Source organism: Vidua macroura, chromosome 16, assembly GCF_024509145.1.
Source record: "Vidua macroura isolate BioBank_ID:100142 chromosome 16, ASM2450914v1, whole genome shotgun sequence".
NCBI lineage: Eukaryota > Metazoa > Chordata > Aves > Passeriformes > Viduidae > Vidua > Vidua macroura.
In genome coordinates, this window is record NC_071586.1 from 6,819,730 (window position 1) to 6,847,710 (window position 27,981).

Here is a 27,981-nt window from a genome sequence, read left to right on the forward strand (position 1 = left end):
ATTTCACACCGGCCTTAGAGAACAAGGATGTCATGTTTAGTTTTGTCTAGAATTACTTCCAGTGATTTACAGAGCACTTACATTAAACAACGAAAGCATAAAATTGAGAAAACAATTCAGAAAGGCACACGATACAATCAGGTTTTGTCACACAAATAACAGTGTCCACAGTACTCTGTCTCACACTCACTTTATTACAATGTAAAAAATCAGCACTGCAGCAGGTGGCATTTCAAGCACCAAGCTAGTGTCCTACTCTGGTGTACTGCAGCCCAGCCTGGGGGAGCAGTCACTTCGCAAGAGCCCCAACCTATGGCTGAAGCACACGAGGTGTTGGTTTCAAATTTGTTGTGCTTTTGTGAAGTGAAAGGGACACAGTATCCATGTCCTGTATGGGTTATCACTGAACTTTGGTTCAACACTTTTTACATAGCTAATGTATGCCCAATGCCTACATTTGAACTACTGAGGTCATTGTTAAAGCTCTTCTAATTATGTAAGATCAGCCAGGACCAGAGAAAAGTACCTGGAAGGGGTGGGGGGAAGTCTGGAGGAGGAAGGAGAGAAAAAGAAATCTAGTTTTAATTATTTTGAATGAATGGCTGAAAGAAACTTAGTTGAGGGGGAAAAAAAAAAAAAAAGGAAATAAGCAAACACAAAGAAAGCTGAAAGTAGGCTCTGCAGAGAAGCCAAAACACAACAGAAGCTCCAGTGACTGGAAAGCCCAAAGGCTCAGCAGTCAGGAGTCACCTCAGCCTGCAACTTATTTTCCATTTCCTGTGCTCTGCAGGAAAGGCAATGGGAAGCACCATCCACCGTGCAGCTGAGGCAGTGATTCATGTCCATGTCCAAGGCTGAAAACGTGTCCCAGCACCACATAGCTCCAAACTGCCTGCCTACATCACAACTTACTGGCCATTTCTGTTACTTCAGTGATGCCATGAGCTAATGACAATACAGAACTGCAAACAAGCCACTAGCAACACAAATACCAACTCAGTGAATGTTTAGCTACAGGTGCTCAAGCTTTTGCTAACTGGCAAATCATTGCTTTTACAAAATCTCAATCCTGAGAGGCTACATGCAGAAAACAGCTTTGTGTAAAGTTCTCTTTATTACAGGTAACATTAGTCCATACAATAATACACAATACTGACATACAAGTGTAATCTTTCAAAATCATCATTTAAACAGCAAAGACCAAGAAACAGAATTTTAACTACTTCATTTTCAAAAATTAATACTTTTTTCCTCTCAAGATCCTTTTTCAGTAAATTATATTGAAACATACAAATAGAGAAAAAATACCCATTCAACGTATATTGTAGTTAAATGGTTATTTTGTTTAAAATCTTTAATAAGAAAATCATTTTTAGCAACCTACATATAGATAAGTAGCAAACTTTGTTTTAAACAAATCCTCTCCATTAAAAGATCTGAAGAATTTTCATCCATCATTTTCTTAGCCCACTAACACTCTCTTTTGCAATACCTTGATACCTTAAAGTTTTTCAACTGAAGGTCTGAGACTAGGGGGCTTCCTAGATATTATAACCACTCTTCCCCCCTTCTATTGCCTAACTTTCTGTCCAACAGGAGGTGAGTAAGCACATAATACTTCAGATTTTTTTAATCACCACTCTGTTTCATGAGAGCATAGACAGGTCTGCTCCATCCCCCTAAATCTACCATACTTTGCTGTTCAGGAGGAACAATGTATGCCAATAAAAGCAGAAAACCTGCAGCTTTTCTGTCACATGCTTTTGATTATTGTCAAATTTTCTGGTTTATGCTTCCAGCTGATAACATGTATGTGTCATCTCAGTATTAGTTTAAATCTTTAAACAAAAAACTATATTTTCCAAAGTCATTATCACTGGGAGCAATCAAGTGGTCTTTTCTTGCTTTGCTGAGTTTCATTCTTAAAACTCGTCTTCGTTCTTCCCACTCACGGAGTTCAGCATTTCCATGGGCAAATTTACAGTTGTTTCCTTCAGTGCAAGTACCAGCCATATATCTGTTAAGACAGATTTTGAACAGTGTTTTCATAGAATTATCATATACTGTGCCTATATTTTCTTCAGGTCATGTTTTTCAAATAAACTGCATAGTAAGGAAAAAAATTTGGAAGAGTATATACTTTTAAAAGTTAGATGACACTAACTCTGTTTAGCATTTGGTTGTACTTTTGTTTCCCAGCTGACAAATATATACAGAGGACAACAGATAGCTCTTTTCTTTCTATTCTTCATGTTCCTACTTAGACTGAGACACTTAATGCTTGAAACCATAAAGTCCATAATGTTAATGAATAGTTTATCATTTAACTCACTAAGCTAGAGAATGACTATGGTTTAAAAAATCCAACTAATTAATTACCCTTGTTAAATAAATTTGAGGTTAGAATACTCAGAATGCCTTAACATGCCAGTTTGCATTCACTTTATGCTGCATATTGAAGGTCTGTTATGTTCATAGCAAATACATTTAGAATGCTACTTAAAAAGTTAGTAAAGGGTCATGTAAGTTTCCATGCAAAGACTGCATATGAAACTTGCTATGCAGTTTCTCAAGATCTTCAAGACACTCAAAATCTTCAAGTGAAAACAGAGTAACAAAGGCATCTGTACCAGCAAACTGAAGCTTAAACTCCAGAATGCTCGATTCCAAAGTTTTTAGCCTTCCAAAAAGATTCCAACAGTGGAAGGAAAAAAAATAAATCTAATGAAGTCAGGTAAAACAGGCTGCACTTAAGAATTAAAGGGAGCAGCAGAACATACAACCAGTTCTGGGAAAAAACAACATATCTTGGAAGTCCTCTTCTACCTGGTCATAAATAATTTCTAGTTACAAATACTCAATTTTAACAAATTTGGTTTGATGCTAACAACATTTCTACTTGCCTTAAAGCTCCAGTATCACTGTCCAGCCAGGTACTGGTTTTGGGCTCTAATTAATAGGCAGATGCCTAAGGAAACTTGTAATAATACCAACAATATTCACACAGCTGCAATGAACTTGCTACCATTCGTTAACATCACAAAGGCAGTGAATTGGTTCCAAAATTAAGCACCTTGTCACTCCCTGAGTTCTAACATGTTTAAATACTGTTAGTTACTTAATTCCTTGTTGAAAGATGTATGCAAATCAAGAAATACTACAAACTTTGTCAGAACTAGCAACTGCCTTAATTATTTAAAGTATGAGCTTTCATTTTTCAGCATTTTTGCCATCTTACAAAAGACATACCTATCACAAATGCTAAAATATCCAGTTGGAAAGCGATACTGCCAGCAGTTCTGATCATCCTCAGTGTGGAAAACCTTCTCCTTATGCTTTTCAGAAGAAATGTGACCCTGCCATTGCTTCTCGCTATTACAGTTCTTCCCACACATCCAACAATGAAAATCCACCTGTTTTACAAGGAATTTGAAAACAAAACATTGCAAATTCAATGCTGTAAGGACAGAACTTTTCCTAATACATTTTTAATGTTTTCTTTATGTTGGCCAGAAGGATATTGTTTACCTAAACAGACCAATTATTTAAACAATCACCTAAAGTTTATGATCTCCACTGGCTTTAGAAGAACTGATGTACAGTGTCAGTTACATTTAGTATAGTTATCTATGGTTTAAGGAAGCACCAAGAAAATAAGGGAAACAACCTAAGTTACTGACTGGGAAAAAAAAAAGCTCAACAAACCCCCATATGCTTGGATTTGGATTATACCCATGATTACTTACTGTAACTTCAGCATAGTCAGTTGGCATATGAATTTGCTTCCCATTTTCTCTGTTTGCCTGAGCAGCTGTATCATCTCCTTTTTCTGGTTTTTGAGTTTTTAGCCATATGTCATACAACTGCTCCAAGTCTTGAACTAATGAGAGCAGAAGCTAAAATAAGTAATTAGCAATTAAGGCAAGAGTTTGAGAACACTAGATAAACGACTGAGTTTGTGAGTATAATTCAGTCCGCACCTATTCTAAGAAGAAAAAGGGAAGGAAACAAATGTTGACAGTTACACAGTTCAGAGATTAAGAGCCAGGAGAAGAGGCATCTCTGGCTACTTACCAAGAGCTCTCTGTGCCTCTTGAGGGGACAGCAAGAGATTACAGGTTTCTGAATGGGCACCCAAAGTACAGATAGCAACTCTGCTGCTGCATATCAATACTGAATTTCAAAGAACTAATCTCATGTGTTTTCTTGCAGACCATGATCTGATCATTTATGTAATTTATTGCTTCTGATTTTTGATGCTTTCTCCCCACTAACACTGATGGGATAGTAAAGTCAGCAACAAAAAGTGAATTGTGATTCCCAGTAAGTACACTGGGGGAGAATTGTTCTGCAAGTAGTTTCCCCCATATGTGGTTCCATGAATCCATGTGTGTGCACATGGCAATACAAACACCAACTAATATTGCTGCAAGGATCAATATTTCTAAGACACCTGAAGAAACAATACAGACTATTGTTACAAAACTCATCAAGCAATGAATACACAGTACAGCTATTTTTCTTTAATACTATTTTTGAATGCCTGATCTGGGTTTATTCAAATTCAAATGCAAGGTTTACTACAAGAGATAATGAAAGAAACTAGATTAAAAAGTAATTGAAGTACAAGAATGAAAAGCAGAACAGTTGGATTTACAACATGTTAGATTTAGTCTTCTACTTACTGCTGTTCTCCTTCATATAGGTCCACATCTCTCTCTCCTCAGGACTGTGAGCAAATGAGCAGTTTCCATCATACTGACATTTCTTATTTGAAGCCATATGATTGCACAACTGGAACATGAATTTAAAGAAATCCTTAAGAATATAAGGCAGAATGAATGCTAGTAGAATTTCTAATACTCTTTTCAGCCTTGGATAGTGTTTCCCTTCCAAGTCGAACATTTATATAATGTGAAAAATAAAAATGTTTATTTTACAAAAAATAAACTTCATTTATAGTTAGAAAAAGAGAACTGCTGGAACTAAGTACTGTGAGTGTTTTTGCCTCCTACCACACTACCAGACCCCAGATATGTATAAATTATTTCAGAAATATTTACTTCCACTGACAAGTAAGGACTTCAGTAGTAACATGAGATCAGTGCTTTTCTAAGGCTGAACATTGTAGAAACACTGTCAACATTTTCCTACAAACTCCCATGGGAATTTCCACAGAATTGATGAAACCAGCCCAATTACTAGTATTTTCCAGTGACTATTATCTATTTTCTTAACCAAAATATTAGTTTTAGGTTAACATACATCAAACTGCAGAGGCACTTGTTTCTTTGCAGGCAGAGGACGAATGGTCATCCACTTCTTACGTTCATTAGACATTACCAGCACCACATGGCGATCTTTGCTCCATCTGGAAACCACAGGCATTCAATGAAAGAATATACTATTAAAAAAAAAAAATCACAATTTCTGCACAGAAGCAGAACCAGGAAAGCTCAGTCAGTTTATTTTTAAAGCTTTCACCATATATTTAAGATTTAATGAGTTCTATAGAAACTTGACCAAAACTCTTTAATACAAAAAAAAAAAAAACCTCCAAAACCAAAACACAAACGCTTTGGTAGCCATCAAAGTGTTTTCTCAATACCAATTATTAGCATACCACAAAGAGATAACTCTGTTCTACTTCAGTATGTTTGGGGGTTTTTTTTTAAATTCCTTGTATGACTCTTTCCTAAGAATCAACAGCTTCCCAAAAGAGGTTTTAAATGGCTGACAAAACAGTAGAATGTTCACTGTTTGATCTTACTTACGGGTGTCTTGCCTTTGCACTACAGTATTTTTTGTTTCTGTCTGGCTCACTAACTTGACCATTTCTCCAGCACTGCCAACACACAAACTTCATCTTCAAATTAAGCGATCCATATTTCATTTGGTTCCCAGGAATCTTAAGCAAAAAAAAACCAACAACAATAAAAGGTATTTTTTATCTGCGAAGAAATCCATACATAATTATTAATTACCCCCTAGGGCAGAGATTTCAACACATGTTGGGAAGCAGATATCGCACTGCATGCCTTGTAATAGCTCAGCTTGTCATTTCAAACTAGACATTTCTAAACAAATACAATTTTTTATGGAACTTAGTTCTGATTTAGGTATATGTACCCTGAAGTTGTGATAATATGTACAAACTAAACACATAAAAGCGCTACATATTGAAAAGATAATTAATTGCCCTAGAGCAGCTGACTTTGAACTTATATTTACATTTTATGTTAGCCCTGGGACAGAACAAGCAAAGCAAAAAAGGAGTTGCAAAGCAGCAGAGCAGGCATTTTAGTCTAAGTGAGCAAGCTGAAGAAAGTCTACACTGAAAGTGATTATTTGGAAATCATTCAAAAAGTAATTTCTAAAATAAGCTGCATTATATACACACATTAAAAAAAGTATTATCACCACAGTCACTGCAAAATTAGTTGAATGGAAAAATGAAAATACCTGTGATCCATGTGCACTAGCTTCCATGTTCTGCCAGTACTTCTTTGATTCTTGAACTATAGTATCATGTGAAATACCTGTAAAGGAAACAGTCTTTGAGTACTTATGACTGTTGCAGCCTCACAGACAGGCTCAAACTGGAATGCTACTGAAGCCCCAAAGCTTTGATCCTCTTTTCTTTTTGTGTACTGTGTAAGTATTCCCACACATGTGATATACATTACATACATTTACATCACAGATATACATACATACACACATACCCTTAAGAACATTGTGAAGGCATCCAAAACAGAAATATTGTCTGTATCATCCCAATGGAAAAGCATACAAGGTTTTTGAATTACAGATTGCTCATATAAGTTAAGGTGCATCTTTCAGTATTTAAACATAATGTACTAGAGTTCTAATGCCAATGTAATTATAAAATCTACATTGTATGTACCTCTCCAAAATGCAAGCTGAGAGGCACCAGGTTGCTCCTGCTTGCTTCCTGCACTGATCCCAAGCTGCTAATTTCAGAGGGAGTCAACATAAGGAAGAAGTGGCAATACAATGAAGAGTAAAGTAAGCATTTTATTAAATATACCTGATTCCTTTTGCATTATCCAGACTTTAAGCTCTACCAGACTGTGAGCATAAAAGCATTTATCCTCTCGTAAGCAGCCATAATGCACCTCATGTCTGCACAGGTCAAGCTGACACCGAACTTGGTAAGGACGGATTTTGGAATACTTCACCATAGTCTCTCGCAAAATGTGGACAAGGCACCTGTTTTGAAAACAGTCAGTTTTAGATATTCTTTAAAATAACCATCCTTCATCACAGCTTGTTCAAATATCCTTTAAACACTTTTTACTTGAAATCAGAAAGTCAGGGAAGTTTCCAGAAGGAGGTCACATCTAAGCATTGTTTCAAGGCTGAGTAAACACACTAAACAGCACCAAACAGTACTCTTGGGAATCCAGAGTCCCTGCTCTGCAAAACATTACTGAATTCAATCCAGCTGGATCACTGGTTTCCAAGAAGGAAAGCAGATCATGCCCGCTTTCAAGTATGTATCCTGATCTAATTACTAACCCACATACTATAAAGGAATATTTACAGAGCACCATTTAAGGAAGAGGTGATGCAGAACAGTAACAGCCTAGCTCTTGTAGCAGCAGTGCTTCCTCAATACAGGGAACTGGAATACAAACAAAGCAATTCCAATGCTCCCATATACTTTTACATCATACAAAGACAAAAGTCTCTTAATTCTCCAAAACTTATTTTATACTATTACAACAAAAAAACTTTTTAAACTTCCCAAGAATAATTAAGGACACTCCTCATACTTTTTTTATCAAATGAGTTAATAAGGACTATGGTCTATTTTATGCACTGTAATTAAGGTAAACCTGAGTTAAAACTACAGCAAAATAAGCAAAACATCTCAAAGAAAGAGCAACTTAGAAGTTCGTTCCTGTTTTAATTTAAAATTACACATCTATTTACAGCAATACAGCACATCGGGTAGATAAGCTATTAACAACCTGACACCAAATCCCATAAGATTTAAAGATGAGGGTAGACACCACTAATTTTGAATAATTGATAGAGAAATAGCTCACTTTAACTTGGTTACATTTGTCAAACCTTGCTCTTTAAATCTGTCTTGCCTATACTGCCAAAGCATAACAACCAGCAGGAAAGAGAAATTCACCAACAGGTAAGAAATGAAAGTCAGTATTAAAAACTGCCCTTGCTTTTAAATTGTAACTTATAGAGATGGTATTTCAAACATACTTGTTATCTTCAAAGTCATGCATAGCAGGGTGAGAACAAGAAGATGAGTTATCCTTGTTCCTTTTGCTTATTATTCTGGGCTTGTGATCAAAACATTTCTGGAATATAAAAACAAGTAATTTTACAGTATATATTTTAGACAATTAAAAACATACCTTACCCTAAAGATTTTAACAGATACTTCATTTACTCTCTAATCTAAAGGCAGCCAGATAATTACTGAAATCTGTTTCAAAAGTTACAAAATAGTCATGCACGAACCAAAGCATTTCTTTCCACATATTTTAATTATCTATTACCATTTTTATTGTGTTATGAGAAATAAAGCAGCACCTCACAAAGAAACATAAATAATCCGTGGTATTCTTGAAGAAGCTGGGACACAGTCAAGTTGATCTTCCCAGGTCCTCCAAAAAGAGCTTCTCGACTGAAGGCTCCCTTGCGCTCCAGCGTCCACACATCGATCTCCTCTTGGCAGTAGGCAAACGTGCAGTGGCCTGGGTACCTGCATTCCTCCTCAGCAGCCACATCTCAAAGGACAGCATCGAACAGGGCATTGCTTTTACACAACTTTTTTTGGAAATTCATCTTAAAACTTCCACTATATCAGTTTCAAATACTTTTAATAAAGAAGTTAGAGAGATCTGTTGTAAATTTGTCACTTAAATCTACCAGAAGCAAAACCTTGTGCTGAATGACTTGGTGAAAATGTAAAAGTCCTCAAAATAGCTAATGCACACCTCTGTCAACTATCCTGCACAAATCTAGGGCAAGGATGCCGAGAACCCAGAATACCCTCTGCTCAAATAAAGCTGTTCATTAACCCATAATCTTGCTTACATCCTAATTAGAGGTTCATATTGCGAAAGTCTAATAAAAATGCTCTTTATTGCTGTGTTTAACAGTAATCATCCGATACTCAAAAGCAAAATTATTCCTAATGGAGAACAGTGCAGAAGTACACTGCCTGTTCTCTAAATATTCATATTATTGGTCAAGATATAGCTCTCCTTACCGCTTTTGAAATTATAAACAACCCAAAACTTCCTTCTCCACCTCCCATAAGCATAAATAAAAATTCCTCTTATACTTCACTATAGAAAAGCTAAATTGCATTACTTTGAGCACGGGCATTACCATGTCACCTTCTGTAACACCTACCTTTACATATATGATATGGTCCCACATACTGTGTCTTTGTTGGTCTTGGACGTATTTTTTTCCATGATTTATCTTCAGAGTTTTTTATTCTGCCAATTAAAATATCCTTCTTACATTTATGTTCTAAATTGGGATGGTAAGCGTAATCCAATAATTTAGGACCTGAAACAATCACAGAAAACTGCTTGTACTTGCATAAATTGCATCAAACATAAACATGTCCATACACACACTGGCACAGAAGCCCAAAAGCAAAGTACACACACACATTGTACAGAATTCCTACTTGCACCAGCAGCTCTGAAGAACCAAAAGTCATTAACCACCATGTTGAGCAAGATAGAAAAAAAACCCAAATACTTACAAAGGCAGTCTCAGCAAGAAAAAACCCACAAGTTATTTCATATCTGGGGAGGGACGCTGTGTTACAACCTTAAGGTTGATTGGGGTCAGCAAATTGCTACACATTTTTTCAAATTACAAAGTATCCATTCCAACAACACTAGTTTAAAAAATTGCTTATGTATAATAGGTCAATGCAAGTGAAATCCAGTGATCAGTAAATGGCTCTCTTAACCTTCAACTTTTATTAGGAGAGGTACTATGTTCAAAGACAAAACACACTCAGTAGGAAGTTCACGCGTGCCAAAAAGATAAATACTAATCCCAGAACTTTGTGATTTTGGAAACAAAAATATGCCTAGCTTCAAACTCTGTCTTTAGGATGGTACTAAATGAAGACATCAGGAAGAGCATCTGAAGATGAGCAAGGCTCAGTGAATTTTGTTATTTGTGAGACAGAAAAACAAGAGCATGACCCAGTTTTCTTTGGACAAGAAGATGATGGAACAGTAATTTCAAAAGGCAGTAAAAGTAGGAGACACTTAAAGGCTTTGAAAGAGATGGAAAGAAACAGAGAAGTAGATGCATTGACATAAAAAGTGAAGCTAGGAACATGCTAAGTACTTTCACCAATATGTTATAGCTGCAGCTTTAGCAGAACATGTTCTGTGGTTTTTCAAACTTTGTAGATTTTTCTAGTAAAAATTATTTTAAACTAGGATAGAAGTTCTTCAGGGTACAATAGCTATCTCCTAAAGGTCTCAATACAATTCTTTATTAGTGTATCGATATCAATGATACCTGTAACTTCAAACACAATGCTTATTTTTAAGATTAGTTTTAATAGAAGCTATTGCCTTTAGAATATGGCTCTGTTTAACAGCAACAGCTCAGGCCTAAAAGATTAGTTATATTAATGACCAATACTGGCTAAGCTCCTTTAAGTCAGTACAGTTGAGTTAATTATTACAAAGGTTTGGAAGCCTCATGATTATGATTTAGAATTAGTTTGAAAGAACAATAAAACAGATGGGATGTGAAGGTTACCAGGTACTTTGAACTGCAGTTCAACTCCCCATGGCCAATCAGAGAGAGTATTGCAAGTTTTATTTAGTCTTGAGCAAAGGTGTCATTCTTCACAGTACCCTGGGGTTTGGGAGGAAAGCGGATACAGATTGTGAATGACCTTACACACAGGGAAAGCGTGTGGTGATTTGTGCTGGGTTTAGAAATCAAGAAATCTATTAGGACAAGAAATAAAGACAAGAGGAATGAAAATAAAACAGTGGTTGAAATATTTCACCAATCCTAAGATCGTGCTACATCTGCAAAGAACAATTCAGGATTAACATGGTTTAGAAGCCAACAGTGTTAAATTATGAACACGAAGATTTTAAATGTATGCTTTTTAATTAAAAAAAAATTAACCTCATCAAGTCCAATAGCTCCTTACCTTTTTTGACAAAACATAACTGGCAGGCCTGTCTTAGCTCATGTGTGCCTTCCAGTGGGTTCCTTCCCGCCAGTGCCGGAGATACAGGTATATTAGCAGTTGTACTGCTAAAAACATTGGAAAAGTCATTTCTAGTTTGGCCTGCAATTCCCATGTAATTTTCGGACCCAAACAAACTACTAGGACCATTTATCTGTTGAAAGAAAGTGTATTTTACTTGATACATAGAATTCATTTATCTACAATTAAAATTTAACCTACTGAAGTTTTTCTCCAAAGCCATAATATGAACTTCAAACACACATCTGAGAAGGGACATGGAGATTTTACAAAGGCCACATACATAGCACAAACTAAGCATAAAACAAGAGCCAACCAGGTAGAGGCAGAACAGCGGCCTTGTAAGGCTAATTATTACTCCCTCCTGGCTCCTAAGGATGCAGTCCTTCATGCCACCCTTCCCCATGCAATCACTGCCAGCAGCGTGACTGAAAATGCACAGCATGACTGCAATACAGACAGCAGACAGAGCCTCAGACACACAGAGGCATCTGCTCTGTTCCTGTACTAGGACAGTTCTTCAGGATGCCTAGTGTTTGGCACTCAGATCATACGGGATTTTAGATTAGTTATTTTATAATTCAAAGGTATTTTACAGCAAGTTTCTCAAAATGGAATAATGGTTGTGACATCAGTCAAAGTTTGCATACATAAAACAACCTGCATAATTTTTTTCTTTTGTTACCATTCCTTTAAGTTCTCACAGCCAGGACCCATTTTTAATGGTAGAAGTGCTATTTTTCTAAAAATAGAAACTTCAGCTGTAAAAATTCAGATCTGTGTAAAGCCTCCAAGGTGTTAACAATTGAACTGGTGTGAACAAAAACATGAAAAATACGTACAAACAATGGGGAATTATTGCTGTTAAGTGTTGGTGTTCCATCTCTAGAAGCTGAACTTGAGATGTCTAAAGGAATAAAAAGATATTTTAATTAAATGAGTTCCTGAGAACATCCCATTCAAAAAATAATTCATCATTCCTGAGAACTATCAGAGGTTTGGGTTTTTTGACAAACACCAACTTTTTTTTTTGTTTGCTACAATTAGGGGTTTTTTAATTATGTAAAAGCACCTTGTAAACGTAAGGGCTGAAAAGTTATTAGGCAATCATCTTCAAAATATACACCTGGTTACCACCAGCAGTACTGGCAGATAGTGAAGACAGATTCACAGGCAGATACTGAAGCAACATGAAAATACTTGTGCAGTACAAAAAGGGCAGCAAGATAAACAATATCTGACTGTGGAAAAAAATGAGGAGATGAAAGAGGGGTAAGAGGATTCTTCAATTTTTTATTTTATTTTGGAAATCTGGCTTTGTTCCAAAGACAGCATAGTCCTGTAACATGGGTAATTAAAGACAAACATTTATTTTATCTTTTGTAGTCCGTTATTTGTATCTTGTTATTTCATATACCTGATTTCACTACATAATTATAGTCTGTGCAGTTTGAATCCAAGCATGTAATACTGGTATCTTTTCAGCGTACACAATTACATTACCCTTTTAGAATTCTTGTTTATTGCCAAATCATGACAAATGGTTTAAGCTGTAAGAGCAAGTTTGTTAAAAAAAAAAAAGTTTGAGGGAATAGTATTTCTTCTTTAAACTTATTCACCTGAAATAAATAAATTTACATAATAGATACAGAAAAACTACACAGAGGGAACTTGGAGCATGCTTATGGAGACCCCAAGGAAACAAAAGCTTTATTTATGAATTCTTGTATGCAAGCAACAGTCAAAAACTTAGCACAGCTCAAATGTTATGTGTTAAATATAACTAATAGTTGTGAAAACTAATTTGTTAAAAAGGAAAGCCGCTTGGCTCATGCACAACTCTCATCATCATAAAAGGTTAACTATTAAGACTAACTTCTTACCTCCTTTTGGGTCACTGATTGAAAAAGTGCTTAATGGTGAACAGAAGTTTTCCAGTGAAGAAGCCAAAGGCTGTGAAAAGATTTCTGAAAGGGAAGCTGGAGGAACAAATCCTGCAGTAACTGGCAGCGTCCCCAACAAAGAGGCAGAGAAAGGTACACTAGGAGCTACACTCCCTGCAGGAATGGGTCCTCTGGCTCCTGTAGTTTGCTGGAAAAAATAAATTTAAAAAGACTGTTCAGCCCAAGCAAGAAGGGCCTCAAGAATATAATCTGCCACAGTATTTCTTTTAGTCAAGTTTCTGCAAAGTTTTTGTAAACCTACTGAAAAACATCAATGACAGGTACACCACAGTCCTGCACAGAGCTGCAGTAACCAAGCCCTAAACAATGCCCCAGGTGCAAGGCATTATCCACTGATCAAACACTTTAAAGGTTCAGTTGCCAGACACTTACTAAGTTAGTAAGAGATCTGGATTTTTTTTATCTATCAGATCATGGCTGAATTTCCAAATCATGTTAAAAACACAGACACCAGAGAAGAGTAAGAAGAGTCAGATATCAACAGGATTGGTTTCTAAATAAAGAGAAAGTAATTCAAACTGTAGTACAGCAAAAGAGGTACGAGTTGGCTTTGAGGTAAATCCTCAGATCCAATCAAATGATAACATGTTCTGCAAAGGCCAGGTCACATTCCTTCCTCCCATGAAAAGTAACATATCCTTCTGTACATTTCTGTTAAGGACATACCAAGTGGGGGAGTTTCCTCTCCCTTCCTGCCATCCCAAGGAGCTCCCTCCTCCTCTGGATGTTGAGTGAGTAGGTCTGCATAGTCTGCCCAGTGGGAAACTCTGTGCTCCCCCAGTTATCAGCCTGCAATTCATTCAGTATACCTCACTCAATTCTACACTCCACGAGACTGCAGTCTCTCTTGCAAGACTGCATTTCCTCCTGGCTTTCACTGTGGCAAACATCCTAGGATCTCTTTAAAATAATTACTTTCTCTATTTCTGACACATTTTCTAAAATATGAAGTGCATAAAATAGAAAATTAGAAACTCAAGCATTTTTGATTTAAAGATTTGCAACTGTAAATCAGAGTTGAATGAACAATTAAAATCACAACTAACTGAAGAACTGAATGTGCCACAGCCTCATTCAACACTGCAATACGAATGCAATACAAAATAAATACTCCAAATGACTGGCAGGGCCAGAGCAGGGAGCCAGTAACCTTGGTAATGAGTTCAGACATCTCTGCTCGTCAATCAGAGCTCTCATTTTCATTAACAACTGCAGAACTCTGGAGGCCTCACAGTCTGCTCTAGGTCTGGCATAACGGTATAAGTAGGAACAACACTTCATAGAACTAAATTTCTCTAATCTCTCTTCTAAAAATACAGAAAGTCAGACTCATGATGGTCTATTTCTGTTCAGCCAGGTGGTGGATCTGGACCAAGTCCTGATTGCAGATCCTAGAAGGCCATAGCCCAAGTACTACTCTGCTGCAAAGTTTTTTGCTTATGTTTAACTATAGTTTCTACAGCTAGAAGGTGAGCATTCCAACACACTGTTCATGTTCTAAGACGGTTTATTTGCACAAAAAACCTCCCAAAAAACCACATTAGCCCAGATTTCAAATGTCCAATTCATTTTTCACAGTACTTCCTCTAAGTAGCATTGGTAGTAGCATAACAGTATTTCTGAAGTAGTAGTAGTCCTGCTATCTTGACAGCCGCATTTACAAGAATCTGAACCTGGAAAAAAAATCCACCTGACTATGCCCAAAGACAGCTCAACATAACTAGGAAAGGTAGCACAAACATCACCACTAGCCCACCTGATAAAAATATGAGATGCCACTCATAAAGAGAGTCTTTCAAGAAAGAAAACAGAAAGAAGTCTTACCATTACAGTTTCCTCTGGATCAGGCACAGAATCAAGTAACTCATCAAGTTCTTCTCCAATAATTATATCTCCATCTCCACAATCTAAACATGCTTCTGGCATAGAGAAAGAAACATTCCCTCCATTTGCCAACACTGTAGAAGGCAAAGGAACCTTTTCCATCTGAAGAGGCATAACAGTACGTAAAGGTGGTACAGGTACTGGTGACACTTTAGACACTTCAGAAACAAAGTTTGATGAAGAAGCAGCAGAAACCATCTCTTGTTTCTGGTCAGATAAATCTGAAATAGGGAAGATGGGAATGACTGGAACCTTTGTTCAAAGATGTGAGAAGTTCTTGTATAACTTTCACTCTGACAATGTGGAGGGCGAGATAGTGAAGAATATTTAAGCAAAACCACATTAAATGTTTTCAGCTTCCAAATTATGTGTATCTTCATCTCAATGTTTATTTATTCCCCAAGCTAAAACAGACAGAAAAAGTTACAGACCTGATACTTTACTAAATCTTTGGCATATTCTCCCCTCCCTATTTTTTCAAGCTAAAGAGGACAGTATGGAGACAATCACTACAGGAGCAGTTACAATCATATCAGGTTGAGGAGGCCAAAGTGAAATCTGCTCAGCCACTTAAATATGCAATTTTAGAGATAAACAGATCAGACTTTCACCCCAGTACTTTCAGATGAGTTTTCTTCCGAATTTTCCTAATACAATGAGATATGTATGGCATATCTAGCTCCCTAGCATTAGTAATGTAACACAAGACTCACCTAACTCAATATCTTCTACAGAAGAATTCTGTAAATGAGAAAAAAATACCTCTCAGCCACAAGAGCCATTAAAAATTTTCAAAAACACATTTACAGACAAAGAATGTAAACCCTCTCAAATTTAGGTTTTATAAAATCTCAAATTTATGAAGTCTAATGTAATTTAAAGATCAATTTTTTTTTTAGATAAAGCATCTATTTTCAGACTGAATTCCACTCATGATATCACTAAAAATTTGCAACCAACCAACCAAAGCAAGAGTGACACTTTGGGAATGAAAGAGTCTAAATGGTATCTTAAATGAACTGTTCCTGCATTTCCTCGTCCCTTTACAGCTAAATTGTCTATATTCCTGTGAAAGAAGTCTGTAAGATAAAGATGAACTCCTCTTCACTACTGCTATTCAGACACATTACAAAGAGCAAAATAAATGCAACTTCAGTTGCTAATGAAGATCAAATTTGGACAAATGCATATAAGGGATTTTATCCCAGCACCCTTCATTTCAATAATTGTCAACTAAATAAAATAAAAAATAAACCAATTAACTTTGCTCTTGCCTCGGGACATGAAAAATAAATACATGCATTGCACTAGATTTAATCTTTTAGCTAACATTTATTCCACAAAGGTAACTTGAATAATAATCTTATGTCCTAGTGTGCCATATGTGTACAGCAAAACTGAACATAACAGAACCCAGAAGTCCCAAATAACAGCTTCTAATAGAAAATGTCACTTGCACCACTGTCCCTTTGTCATCATGAAATTATGAAACAATTATTCCCTGTAGTTTACAGTCAGCTTGCACTTGGAGTATGTAAAACCTTACCTGAGTTGACACATCACTACAAACTGAATTTGACGAGGGTGGCTACAAAGAAAAGATACTTTCATTAAATACAAATTTGATATCAAAAGAGGGAAACCTTAACTTAAATGTTAAAATAAAAACTTACCTTTGCTCTAACATATGCTTTCCTTATTTTTAACCCTAGTTTTTGAGCTAGTTCTTGGGTAAGCTTAATCACACTTTCATCCTAAAAGACATAAATAAAATTTCATAATTTATATGTACTGTCATCAAGCAAAGACATATGTTTATATCTCACCCTGTATTCTGCAAGATTCCTACATGCAGGATGTCTCAAAATGCAACTTTATTCTTCCACAAACACAGATCTGAAACCTGTATCTGAAAATACAGCTTCCTTGAAGGAAAAACTATGTTGACAGAAAATGGGACAGTATCCTCCTTCTCCTTTTATCTGGATTTAAAATAATATAAAGGCTTTCCAAAACCAGAGGAATTCAAAGAAGTGTTTTGTTGGGGTTTTTTTGATTGTTTGGGTTTTTTGGGGTTTTTTTTGGGTTTTTGTTTGTTTGTTTGTTTGGGGGGTTTTTTTGTTTGTTTTGTTTTTTGGGGGGGGAGGTTTGTGGGTGGGCATTTTTTGTTTGTTTATTTGAGGAGGGCATTTGTTCTTTAAGGGGATGTGGGTTAATTTTGTTGCTTTGCTTTTACACAAATTGAGGGCTATATTCCTGATTACCATATGAGCTACTACATGACACTGATGAATATTTAATGAGCACTCTGTATTTCGGGAGGCATTGTACCATACTACTAGAATTAAAAATGTCATTGTATTTCCCTCTGTCCTACAGTTATAACTACCTATTTAAATCATTTTAAGATTTTGTATTCAGATCACATCCTACAGCTAGAAAAAGCTATTTATAAAACTTACTTAAAGGCATATTAACCTTAAGCAAAAACCTTCAGAACTGGAGGTGCAAAGTGAGGAGCCGAAGTCCAAAGTTACACATTCAGATGAATTGTTAATGTCTTTGGAAACACAACTGAAACCTTCTCTCTATCAAGAGGCAAACCTATGCCCAACACTTTGTCTAGTGTCTCACTGTAGTTTTGATGCAGCAAGGTGAATATGCAGCAAGTCAGTAATTTAGCCTGTGATCAGTCTATTTTGAGCAAAGCATGTAAAGATTCCATCAGCATGTAAGTTCAAATCAGGAATGCATTTCTGAAGTGAAATCTCTTAATCATCCCCACTCACAGCATTTTTGTTTGTGTTATGAAGGGTCCCAGAGAACCAAATTGGGTTTGGATATAACTAAAGCCCTGCAGGAATGCATTTAATGCACTCCAGCTCCTGAAAAACCCAAATAAGAAAAAACCACAACCCAACCACACAAACAATCATGGAAAGCAGATCCTCGGGACCAGCATTTCAGTCTACAGATCATCTCCTACAGCACACAGTGACTGCTAAGACATACAGAGCCCAAGATTCAGGGTACACAGCAAGTGATTCACAGTGAGAACAATCCACTGGTAGCAATGTTACTAAACACTTGGAAAGCTAAAATGCAGTTATCAAAAGAATAAATGTACATTATAATTATGGTGGGGTTCTCTTCATGTCATAGAGAATTTTAAACAATTAATTCAGTGGTCCTAGTGCTTATTGCAAACATTCATGGCACTTGACCCCTGCTGCACTTCTTCTGCAGAAAGTTAACACAACAAACTGAGCTTGGGGACTGTAATCTCTGCCCTCAGTCTGCACTTCCACAAGAAAAAATAATGCTTAGAGGAAGAAAAAATATTTTATTGCATTAAAAAACCCCAAACCAGAAGAAACAACCTTGGTCTTGAAATAAGTGTATGTTTCAAAACCTTAAAAATAATCACCAATATACAATTTACCCACCTGTGGCACAGCAAGAGAACATTTTGCTACAGCATCATAAGCCTTCTTATAGCTTCCCATTTCATTCAAAGCTTTTGCTTTGCGATAGAGAGCTCTGAAATTGTTTTCATTCAATCTTAATGCTATCTCACAGTCCTCTAGAACTTTTTCATGCATACCCTAGGAGGAGAAAAAAGAAAAAAAGCCACTAATCAAAACTATTATCACGGAAATAGTGAATTTGAACTGCATTGTTCGAAGGTATTGAAGCACTATCAAACACTCACCAAGGCCACTGCACAGTGCATTTGTAAGTTTTGCTAAGTCACCAAATTAGGCAACTAAAAACAAGCAATGCCATCATTACATAAAATCCAGTAACAGTCACAAAGGAAATTTAGCTCTTTCACAAGAGCCATCTTGTTCCACAGAGACAGCAGCCAACTCAGTGCAGTCAGCAGTGTAAATAGATAAAAATACTATTCCATCAAATTCCAAGCCCAGTATGACTGTTTTATGTTAATTCTAGTATTAGTAACTAAAATACCTCAATTATACATGTAAAAAGCTTTTAAAGGACGTGATAAAGTGATGATTTGAAACATGTCAATCTTCAAACTGCAATCAAGAGCTTTTCACTCACTAGACTTTGTGTCTTCATACCCTGTTTGCATCCTGTTCTGGAGAAATCCTAGTTTAAACATAAGCTTACCATATTTGAAAAACACGCAATCCTGTTCACGTGCAGCTTCTCTAAAACATCATCAGAAACATGGATTTCTTCTGAATTAGCATAATCAGCTATGTTTATAGCTTCTGTATAATGACTCAGTGATCCTCTCCAATCACCTTCTCGATATACATCATTTCCTTCATGAAAAAGATTCCTAACAAGATCTCGTATAAATAACTGCAACACAGAAAAGAAAAACTCATCAACAGCAGTTGCTTGTTTATCTTCCATACTTCCAAGGAAAATTTTAAATAGAAAATTTGTACTGGTAACTCCATGGAATTAGAGTGAAATGCAAAACTTTTTGTCTACATTTGTGTTTTTCTTTTGACATTTTTCCAAGACAATCTCAAAGATGTATATATATGTTCCATATATTCTTTCAGCAAGCAGAAGCCATAGCAACTGAAAAAGCAGGAGAACACAAAAGCTGCTTTGCAAAAAGGATTTTTTCATCAAAATGTGAATGGCAGTATTTTTATCTAATATGTTCTCAAATCCAATGAAATCACCTACCGCTGGAAAAAGAACTAAAAAGACAAGTCTGAAAATACAAGCCAAAATTATGCAAAATCATAACATACACAGAAATAAAATACATTCTGAAGGTTTCTGTGACTGAAGTTCTTTTATTTTACTTTTGCTGTGCTACTCTGACCTTTACTCAGAATAGCACATTGTTTTATTCAATTGATGCCCCAAATTCATCCACAATACCAGTAGAGAAAGACTTCATCTCAACTGTTGTATGAGTAAATTCAGGACACCCAAATATCTGAATATCTGTATCATAATGTTAGTAGTTGTCCAGTTCCAATTTTGAGACTTCTAAAATTACCATATTATATCATCACCTAAATGATGACTAAAACCAAGATTAACTATAATAATATAGGTCAATTAAAAAACCCTTCTGGAAATTAAAAGTCATTTCATTACCTCATATTGTTCCTGCGTCCCTGGATAGGGCAAAGTGGATCTAGAAAAAAAATTACAAGCTTCACTTATTATATGTATTGTTTAAAAGACAATCACACTGAGGAACACTGGTTCTTAGTAAAAGCAACCTTGCTTTGCAACAGGCAAATTTCTGAATATTGTCCATATTTCCTTGTTCCACTGAACAAGGAAAAGTGCTGTAGATGACTTTTGATTAAAACACTGAGCTTTCTTATTATTAATGGCTTACTTTCTTTTGAAGTTACATGGTCAATCTGAACTCTGCTGTTTAAAATGTATTAAGGTTTTGAATGCTTTGAGAGTTTTAGACATCACTGTTCTTTGTTTAAAAGCAATTTCCTTCCTCTCCTCCCCTGTGCACAACCATGTTATAGATGAGAACTGCAATCTTCTAGTAAGAACTATAAAATGACAAGTTATCTGTCAAAAACATCAATTTTAATTAAGTCATACAATAACTTAAAACAGGAATTTTAAGTGGTTTTTTGTATGACATGCAAGAGAAATTTTCTCTAGGCCAGAAAAGAGGTCTTTACTTCTACATTTTCAGGAAGAAAAGTAGGAATCCTTTCCTTTTGCATACAGGTTAATTGAGATTCTGCTTTTAAACAGTTTTTAAATGGTCAGGGTTGTGGGGCGGGAAAGTATGGTTGTTGGGTTTTTTTGTTGGTTGGTTGGCTGATTTTTTTTGTTTGTTTTTGTTTTCTAAGAATGCCATATATGAGCAGTGAACTAATATGAAATTCCAAAATTATTTTAAGATAGCCAGGATCTTCAAAAGAATTTGGCATTGACCCAAATGAAAACAGAATACTCAGATGATATCTCAATAGCTTAAATTTTAGCTCCAGAGAGTTAAAACATTTAGGTAGTGGTGAGCTAACCCATCCCTTTCAATAGCAACCTAGTTTTAGGTGTAGTTATTCTTAAGGTGGATTATCAGGCTACATTTTCTACCCACAAAAAAAAGGTTAAATGTTACTTTTTCTCAAAAGCAGGAAAGGAATAACCTTTCACCTTCAATTTGCTCTATTTAGGAACAAAGAGAAGTGCTGTCTTTTCTTTAAAGCTGCTCCCTGTTTAACATGTTAGTGCTAGCAAATATGCTGAGGAAAAACACAAAAGGCCTTTCCCAGCGCCATCCACCTAATAGAAATTTATAGAAACATGTAAATGAACATGCAAGAATAAAAACCACAAAATCATACTCTATAAATTGGAGTCCTTTCTTAATGTCCTGTTGTCTAGTGCTTCTCTCTTCCGAGACATTGGACATGTTATCCTGAACATCCACTTTTCGGATATGCCACTCCTCAAAAAGGAAGAGAGATAAATGGCTGTTATAATACATTTCAGTGTGCATTTGGCTCAGAAGGATCCACTCTCACATCAACACTGAGTCCCTTGTACAAAGATGATTCTGCACCAAGCTTCAGAGACCACTGCAGAAACCCCTGACACAGCTGAAGCACCCAGAGCAACACAGGGAGAAGCCCCAGGTCACAACCAACATCCATCCCCCCCATCAGTGCCCAGTTACACAATATTGCTGCAGAGAACCTTAATTTCAGTTTCTAATTTATCTTTGGTTTCCACTCACTTCCTCCAGAGCATGCAGAGTCCTGTCAGTGTTAACTGCACCAAGCTACAAGCCCATCTTTTCAGGGATTACTGCTAAACTGAGCTGCAGTTCCACACTGTCCCCTTGTAAGAGCTTTACACTTCTTTTATTTGCTCGTTGAAGTGGAAATAGTCTCAAGATATTTATTAATAAAAACCAAACTGATGAGAAAGCTACCATGAAGTCTAGTTCTACAGCATCTCATCATCCCCCAAGCACCAATATGAAATTAGAAGCAAACACTACTGCTTTATTAATATCTACCAGTCAGCCAAGGTGAAAACTTTGGACACTTTGCCAGTAGCAAAGACTACCTACTTCACTTGAAAAACTGAACTACTTCAAGGTAATTCCACATCATCAGCTTGACATTTCAATTCAATTTGTTTAAATCACTGATTTTTTTTTTTACTTTGTGTCTTTAATTGACTGGATTTACAAATGCTCAAATTAAACAAGCTAAAATGATCTGCATAACCTTCAGTATAAGGCTATTTGAAGTATGGTGTCACAACTGTACATGGTTATGCCCAATTGTGATATAAGAATACAACTTATTTTTCCAAAAAACAACCACTAGGACAAAGTTCTATTCTGAAAATACTCCAGTTCAGAAAAAGGCTTTTAGCTAGAGGAATTATGTATGTTTTGTGAAGAAAATTACTTTTTATAGGAATTTATAGTTAAAAAAAACTGAACTACACGCAGTACAATTCTGTTAGTCTTGAAACTAAGTTTAAAAAAGCCAGTATTTTGTGCCAGGTTACCATTTCACATCAATGGCAAAAGAATGAAAACAAAGTAAAATGAAGAACAAACTAACCCCCAGCAAACTCCACAAAATCCCAACTGAGGACAGAAACACGTTGTAGAACATACCCTACTTTCTCTGAATGATCTGGAATAAGGAAGCAAATTAAAGAATCTTCAGCTCTAATAATGTTTACAAACCTTTTCAAAGCCCCTTAAACAAATGTATGAAGTCTAGACTACTTCAAGTCATTATGAGTTAGTCCTATTGTAATACATTCCTAAAATGAGCATAAAAATGAGTAATTTTCTTAAGGTCACAAATTATTGGAAGTGCTCCAAGGTCCCCATTTCACCTCAATTCCCACTGTGACATCAGAAAGAGCAAGCTTTATAAAAAACATGAAACTAAAACTCAGTCTTTAGATAAATATCATGGACAGCTGTGATAGTTCACTAACAGGAATGTCTCAGTTATTGCTTGCTTGGGTATATAAACAGCCCTCAGTAATCTACTTTCCAGAGAGGAACTAACTGTTTTTAATGTCATTTTATGCATCACCGTTTCTTCCATAAGTTAATGATACATACTAGGCTTTTGCTATATGATAAAGTTTTTAATAAATAACAGCGTATCCACAAAGAAATCAAAATGTAAATGCCTAAAGGACACTTTATTTGGCATCTGAATAGTTTTTATTTACTCACTCATGGATTAGGTTTTAGAATTCAAACAAAGTCTTGTAAGAATAAGAAATTATCACACTAACCAACGAAGGTAGGAATAGTAGCACATGTTTTCCCTCAAAATGAAGCTTTTAAAAACACATTTTAGTCCTGTGAATTAACAACTGACAATGTAATAGCTTGCCACACAAGAGTCTTGCATATGCCACAATCTGGGCAAAATTAAAATCAGCTTTACTAGTTTTAATAAATCCTAGTATTCCACCCCAACTTGCAATGACACGAGAAAAGTCCAACACAGTGACACCTGCATTTATTTATTACCTCTAACAGAACATTAAAGAATGATATATTGAACTTGAGGATGTGCAGATCCCATTTCTCCACAACAATAAAGTTAATGGAAATGTTACAAACTGGCATTGCATACATAAGAATAGCTAGCAAATGATGAATATATGTGAGTGCTGAAATTTATTATTCAAAGTAGTTTTCTATTTTTTCCTACTCATTTGCATCCACAAGATATTCAGGCAAAAATTATCTTTTCTTAGAATACTTTGACAGTCAAATTGCCCCAATATTTTATGATTTTGCAGAGGACTTAAAATTGTTTCAGACAGCACCTTTAACAGTATCTCCTCCACCCAAATTTTCCTTATATCCTCTGAAGCAACCAGAAACACGTTAAGACTCATTTATATACAAGGCAAATAACAATCAGTCTTGCCTTTTAATGTCATCCATCCACTTTCCAAGATGAAACCCCCAGCCTATGTAGCAACAGCCCTTCCCTATTTGCAGTGACAGAACTTAAAGAAAAATAAACTTATGCACATACATACATTTAAACAGTCTAAATGTTGCTTTGTTGCTTAAAAAATTACTAGAAAAGCAAAGCCTGTACTTTTGTTTGACTCTTCATGCAATTCACTGAGAGAAACAACCTAAAATAAAGAAAAAATAGTACAGGAGCTGAAAAAAACCCCAGACTAATGTATCACTAATTAACATCACAGGCAGAACTAATTGTTCCATTAAATGCAGTATTTCAACAACTGCTGCTATGAGAGAATTGAGCTACACAAGCTCAATTCACTAAATGCAGTAAAGGAAAAAAAAAAAAGCTGCCTAGACATTTTAAAGAACAATTTATCTGTTTTATCTTCATCACAGGCTTTAACTCATCCTGTTTCTCAGGAGCAGAAGCCAAGTGACAGAAAGGTCTCTGCCAGGAGCCAGTGACACCTTTTCTGACAGATCCTGGTCCACCCATACAAACAGGAGATACGAAGGACAACAGGTCTGTGCCAGTGCAGGCAAGGCAGGAGGAACACCTCCACTTCTCCCTTTCACAAAGCCACTTATGGCTCTTACTGGTTATTTGCCTTCCTTCCAGCACATGGCAAGATATTTTTATTCTTTTCTGTATTTTAGCACTTCTAAGGCATTCAAGATACATTTTAAAGGACATTCCCATTATCTAGTATATACCATGTGCCATATTCAGGCATAAGGGTGCTGAGTACAATTGCTAGACTATCTTTGCAAAGCAAATCTCTGGAACACAAGTGAATACATTTATATAGAATGTAGAAATTGAGGTTTTTTGTAGAAAGAACATTGGCTATTGTAAAAAGGAAGGTCTCCTGTGTAAACCTATAGAAAGTAGAGTCTTTCCATTTCTAAACTGCAGGACCAGAGAGCAACTATCTACAGTTTGCCATGCACACAAGTTCCCCCAGTTGAAAATTCAGTCCCCCAGGACAGGGAACTGGGAAGGACTGATCCTTTCTCCTCCTGCACAGAGTTTTGCACATTACTTCTTTAAAGATGAGTGGAGAATGCTGTGAAAATGCATAACATCATTTGGGGACCAGAACTACTCCCCCTGGGAATTAATGACCTTCAGCTGACTAAATCATTCTGTTCTTGTTTGTTATAGGTATTTATGGCTCTGGCTATTATAAATACTTCAAGTAAGTATTCTCTGCACCTTCAGGCCTAAATGCTGAAAAAAACTCGAAGTCAGTGATCCTTGCTGCTTTTCTCTCTCCACAGAACTAAAACTTACAAAGCAAGGGTAGTGTATAGATGTGTTATTTTAAATTACAGGAGCATATCCTCCTGACATGTATCACTGAGTTCACTTTTAACACATAGGTGACAGGAATCTCAAATTTCTACACAGTACAAAGCACATAGAAAATTTTGTCATTACTGCAGTTGATCTCTACCAGCCTCAATGGTTCAGCTGAATTAGCAAATAAAATCATGCCAAGTGAGAAGATCCCTTCTGTATCCTAGCATCAGCCTTCTCCCCCTCAATTCTGACAGAAATGAACCCATCATCTACACCATCATTTGTCAAAACTTTGGTCAGAATCTGTGAAACCAGAAGCCTGTGTATAAAATGACACCACAAACAATTCACCACTGTTTCCATATAGGAAAACTGTACTCCAGAGAAGTTACACCCTAGAATAAAGGGAATACTGCAAAGAGAAGAGCAAGACTGAAACAGAACAGCAGGAGTGAAGATATGACTAAGAGGCAGGCAATATAAATCCCTCTCACCTACTAGAAGCAAAAGCCTATCTCTGCTGCTACCTCCTGCACCACTAACAGCAGCAACAAGCACAATACATTCAGGCACTTGGATCCAAAAGCTACATACGTGTAATTCCCACCCCAGGGGCACAGCAAAGCAGAACTCTGCCTCGACAGAGCCAAGTGAGGACTGGCTCACAAGCAGCTACACCCAAATCACTTCCTCAAGAGATGCCACCCACACAAACATCTCCACTACCCCCTGCTCCAACCCAGCCAAGGATCCAACTGGACATTGAGCACGTGCCACTACAGAATAAGCCTTGCCAGAAAACAGACTTGTCAAAGCTGTTTTATTGCCCATCCCAACCATCTGACAGATTAAAAGCATAATTACAGATAATAAACTACAGAGCAAACTAAAGCATGCCTTACAGAGATTGTAAACTGCTCATCAGATCTGGACTGGCAACAAAATAAGGGAAAATAAAAACCTTAATACAAAATCTGTACAAAACAAATGTGTTCATCAGACAGCAAAAGCACAAAAGATTTTATGTTCATGTTCACGCATTATTGAGCTGTTTTATGAGACATTTCAAACATGCTGGGGGAGAAGGAGGAAACATTACACAACACACATTTCAACAGTCCCAAGTAAACTTCTCTGCTTAATCTAGTACTTCTGGCCACAATCACAGAATTATGTTATGTCAGCTCAAAAAACCACCTAACACAGACATAATGCACTTCCACCTTTTATTTCTAAAAAGTGAACTTGACCGTAGTCAAAACGAAATATCTGAATATAAGAAAACAGAACATACAGCAGTAATTTAAGACGTACTGATTTCCCACTCCTTACTTACCCTCGGTATTTAGTTGCATCTCCTCCCACTTCTTCCCTATCCACAAAATAGTAAGATAGTTTTCAAGATTTACTTTTTATTTTCACAGCTGTACTACATTTTTTTTTAAATCCATGTAAGAAACAGGAGAGAACAAAAACTCTTTGTGAAGTCATTTCACTTCCCCAGGAGATTAAGAAACAGGGCTGGAAGACTTCGGTTTACAGTTCTCTCAGATACTTCAGTAAAGAATAGATCCAAAAACCTTACCGCAGGAAGAGCATCTTACCAATAAATTCAGATTTATCAACAGGATTTAAACCAAGATAAACTTTTGACACTCGATTTTGGTCACTACAGTCGACAATATTCGAGTTTCGTTGCTGGTTTTGGTTGTGGGGTTGGTTTGGGGTTTCTTTCCCACTTCCTATAAGACAGTTCTGACTTTCCGTAACAAACACTTCCAGCGCTGCCTGCCGGAGCTGCCCGGGCACACCGAAGGCACGGCGCGCAGGCACCTTCCCTGGGCTGGAGGAACGACAGAAGTCACCGCGCACCTGTTGGCGCGGAAAGCCCCAAAAACTCCTCCCGGGGGGACGCGAGCAGAGGACGGGCCCCGGCCCGGCCACTGTCAGCGCTCTCCGGGGTTTGTTCCAGTCCCGGCGCAACAGGAGAGCTCCCAACCCGCGGGCTGCGCTGCCCCAGCGGGCCGCGCCCGCCCGCCGCCTTTGTTCGCGCCGAGCGGCTCCGGCGGCCGGGGAGAGCTCTCCGGGGGGCCCGGCCCGGCCGCGGCTCCGGCGGCACCGACAGCGGCCACGGCCGGGAGGACACACGACCCGCCGCGGGAGGGGCGCGGCGACCCCGCTGCTCCACCTCGGCGGGGAGCGGCGGCCCCGCGGCGCGGGAAGGGACTGGCGGGACCGACTCCCCGCGCCCGGAGCGGGGCGGAACGGCAGCAGGGCCGGCCGCGTCTGGCACTCCTTCCTCGGGCGGAGGGTGCCGCGGGGGCACCGGGATGCGGTGTGTCTGTCCCTCCCCCCGCCCGTACCTGCTGTGAGGCCGCGGGAGCGCAGCGGGAGGCGGGGCCGGCGGGACGGGCGCGACAGCGGCGACGGCGATAACGGCACCGAGAGCGGCGGCAGCGCCTCCTCCGCGCCGCCCGCGCAGCGCCGCCGCCCCCGCGCGCCCCCTGCTGCCGGGAGGCCGCGGGCACAGCCCGGGGGCGGCCTGAGCCGAGCGCGAGCGGCGCGGGCTTCCCATTGGCTCGCCACGATTGTTTCGGGAACCGGTGCT

At 37.6% G+C, this 27,981-nt stretch overlaps 1 protein-coding gene across 5 annotated transcripts; it reads right to left on the reverse strand.

The window, feature by feature from the left end:
- Nucleotides 1-14: 14 nt before the first annotated feature.
- ZC3H7A (zinc finger CCCH-type containing 7A) lies at nt 15-27,948 on the reverse strand. 5 transcript variants are annotated; one of them, XM_053992446.1, is made up of 23 exons: nt 27,737-27,798; nt 21,441-21,544; nt 20,212-20,251; nt 19,252-19,449; nt 18,561-18,719; nt 16,788-16,868; nt 16,661-16,702; nt 15,828-15,855; nt 15,055-15,335; nt 13,150-13,357; nt 12,109-12,173; nt 11,207-11,399; nt 9,412-9,573; nt 8,584-8,780; nt 8,251-8,348; nt 7,052-7,233; nt 6,463-6,539; nt 5,775-5,908; nt 5,266-5,371; nt 4,686-4,794; nt 3,747-3,880; nt 3,250-3,413; nt 15-2,017 (listed from the first exon to the last, which is right to left on the reverse strand). In XM_053992446.1, exons 2-23 carry the CDS (start codon nt 21,506-21,508, stop codon nt 1,828-1,830), a joined length of 2,916 nt encoding a protein of 971 aa, XP_053848421.1. In that variant the 5' UTR covers nt 21,509-21,544; nt 27,737-27,798; the 3' UTR covers nt 15-1,827. The 5 variants fall into 5 exon arrangements, with proteins under 5 accessions (XP_053848421.1, XP_053848420.1, XP_053848418.1 ...); XM_053992445.1 differs by lacking the exon at nt 27,737-27,798 and adding an exon at nt 26,710-27,725; XM_053992443.1 differs by lacking the exon at nt 21,441-21,544 and having other exon boundaries at nt 27,737-27,948.
- Between the last annotated feature and the right edge of the window lie 33 nt (nt 27,949-27,981).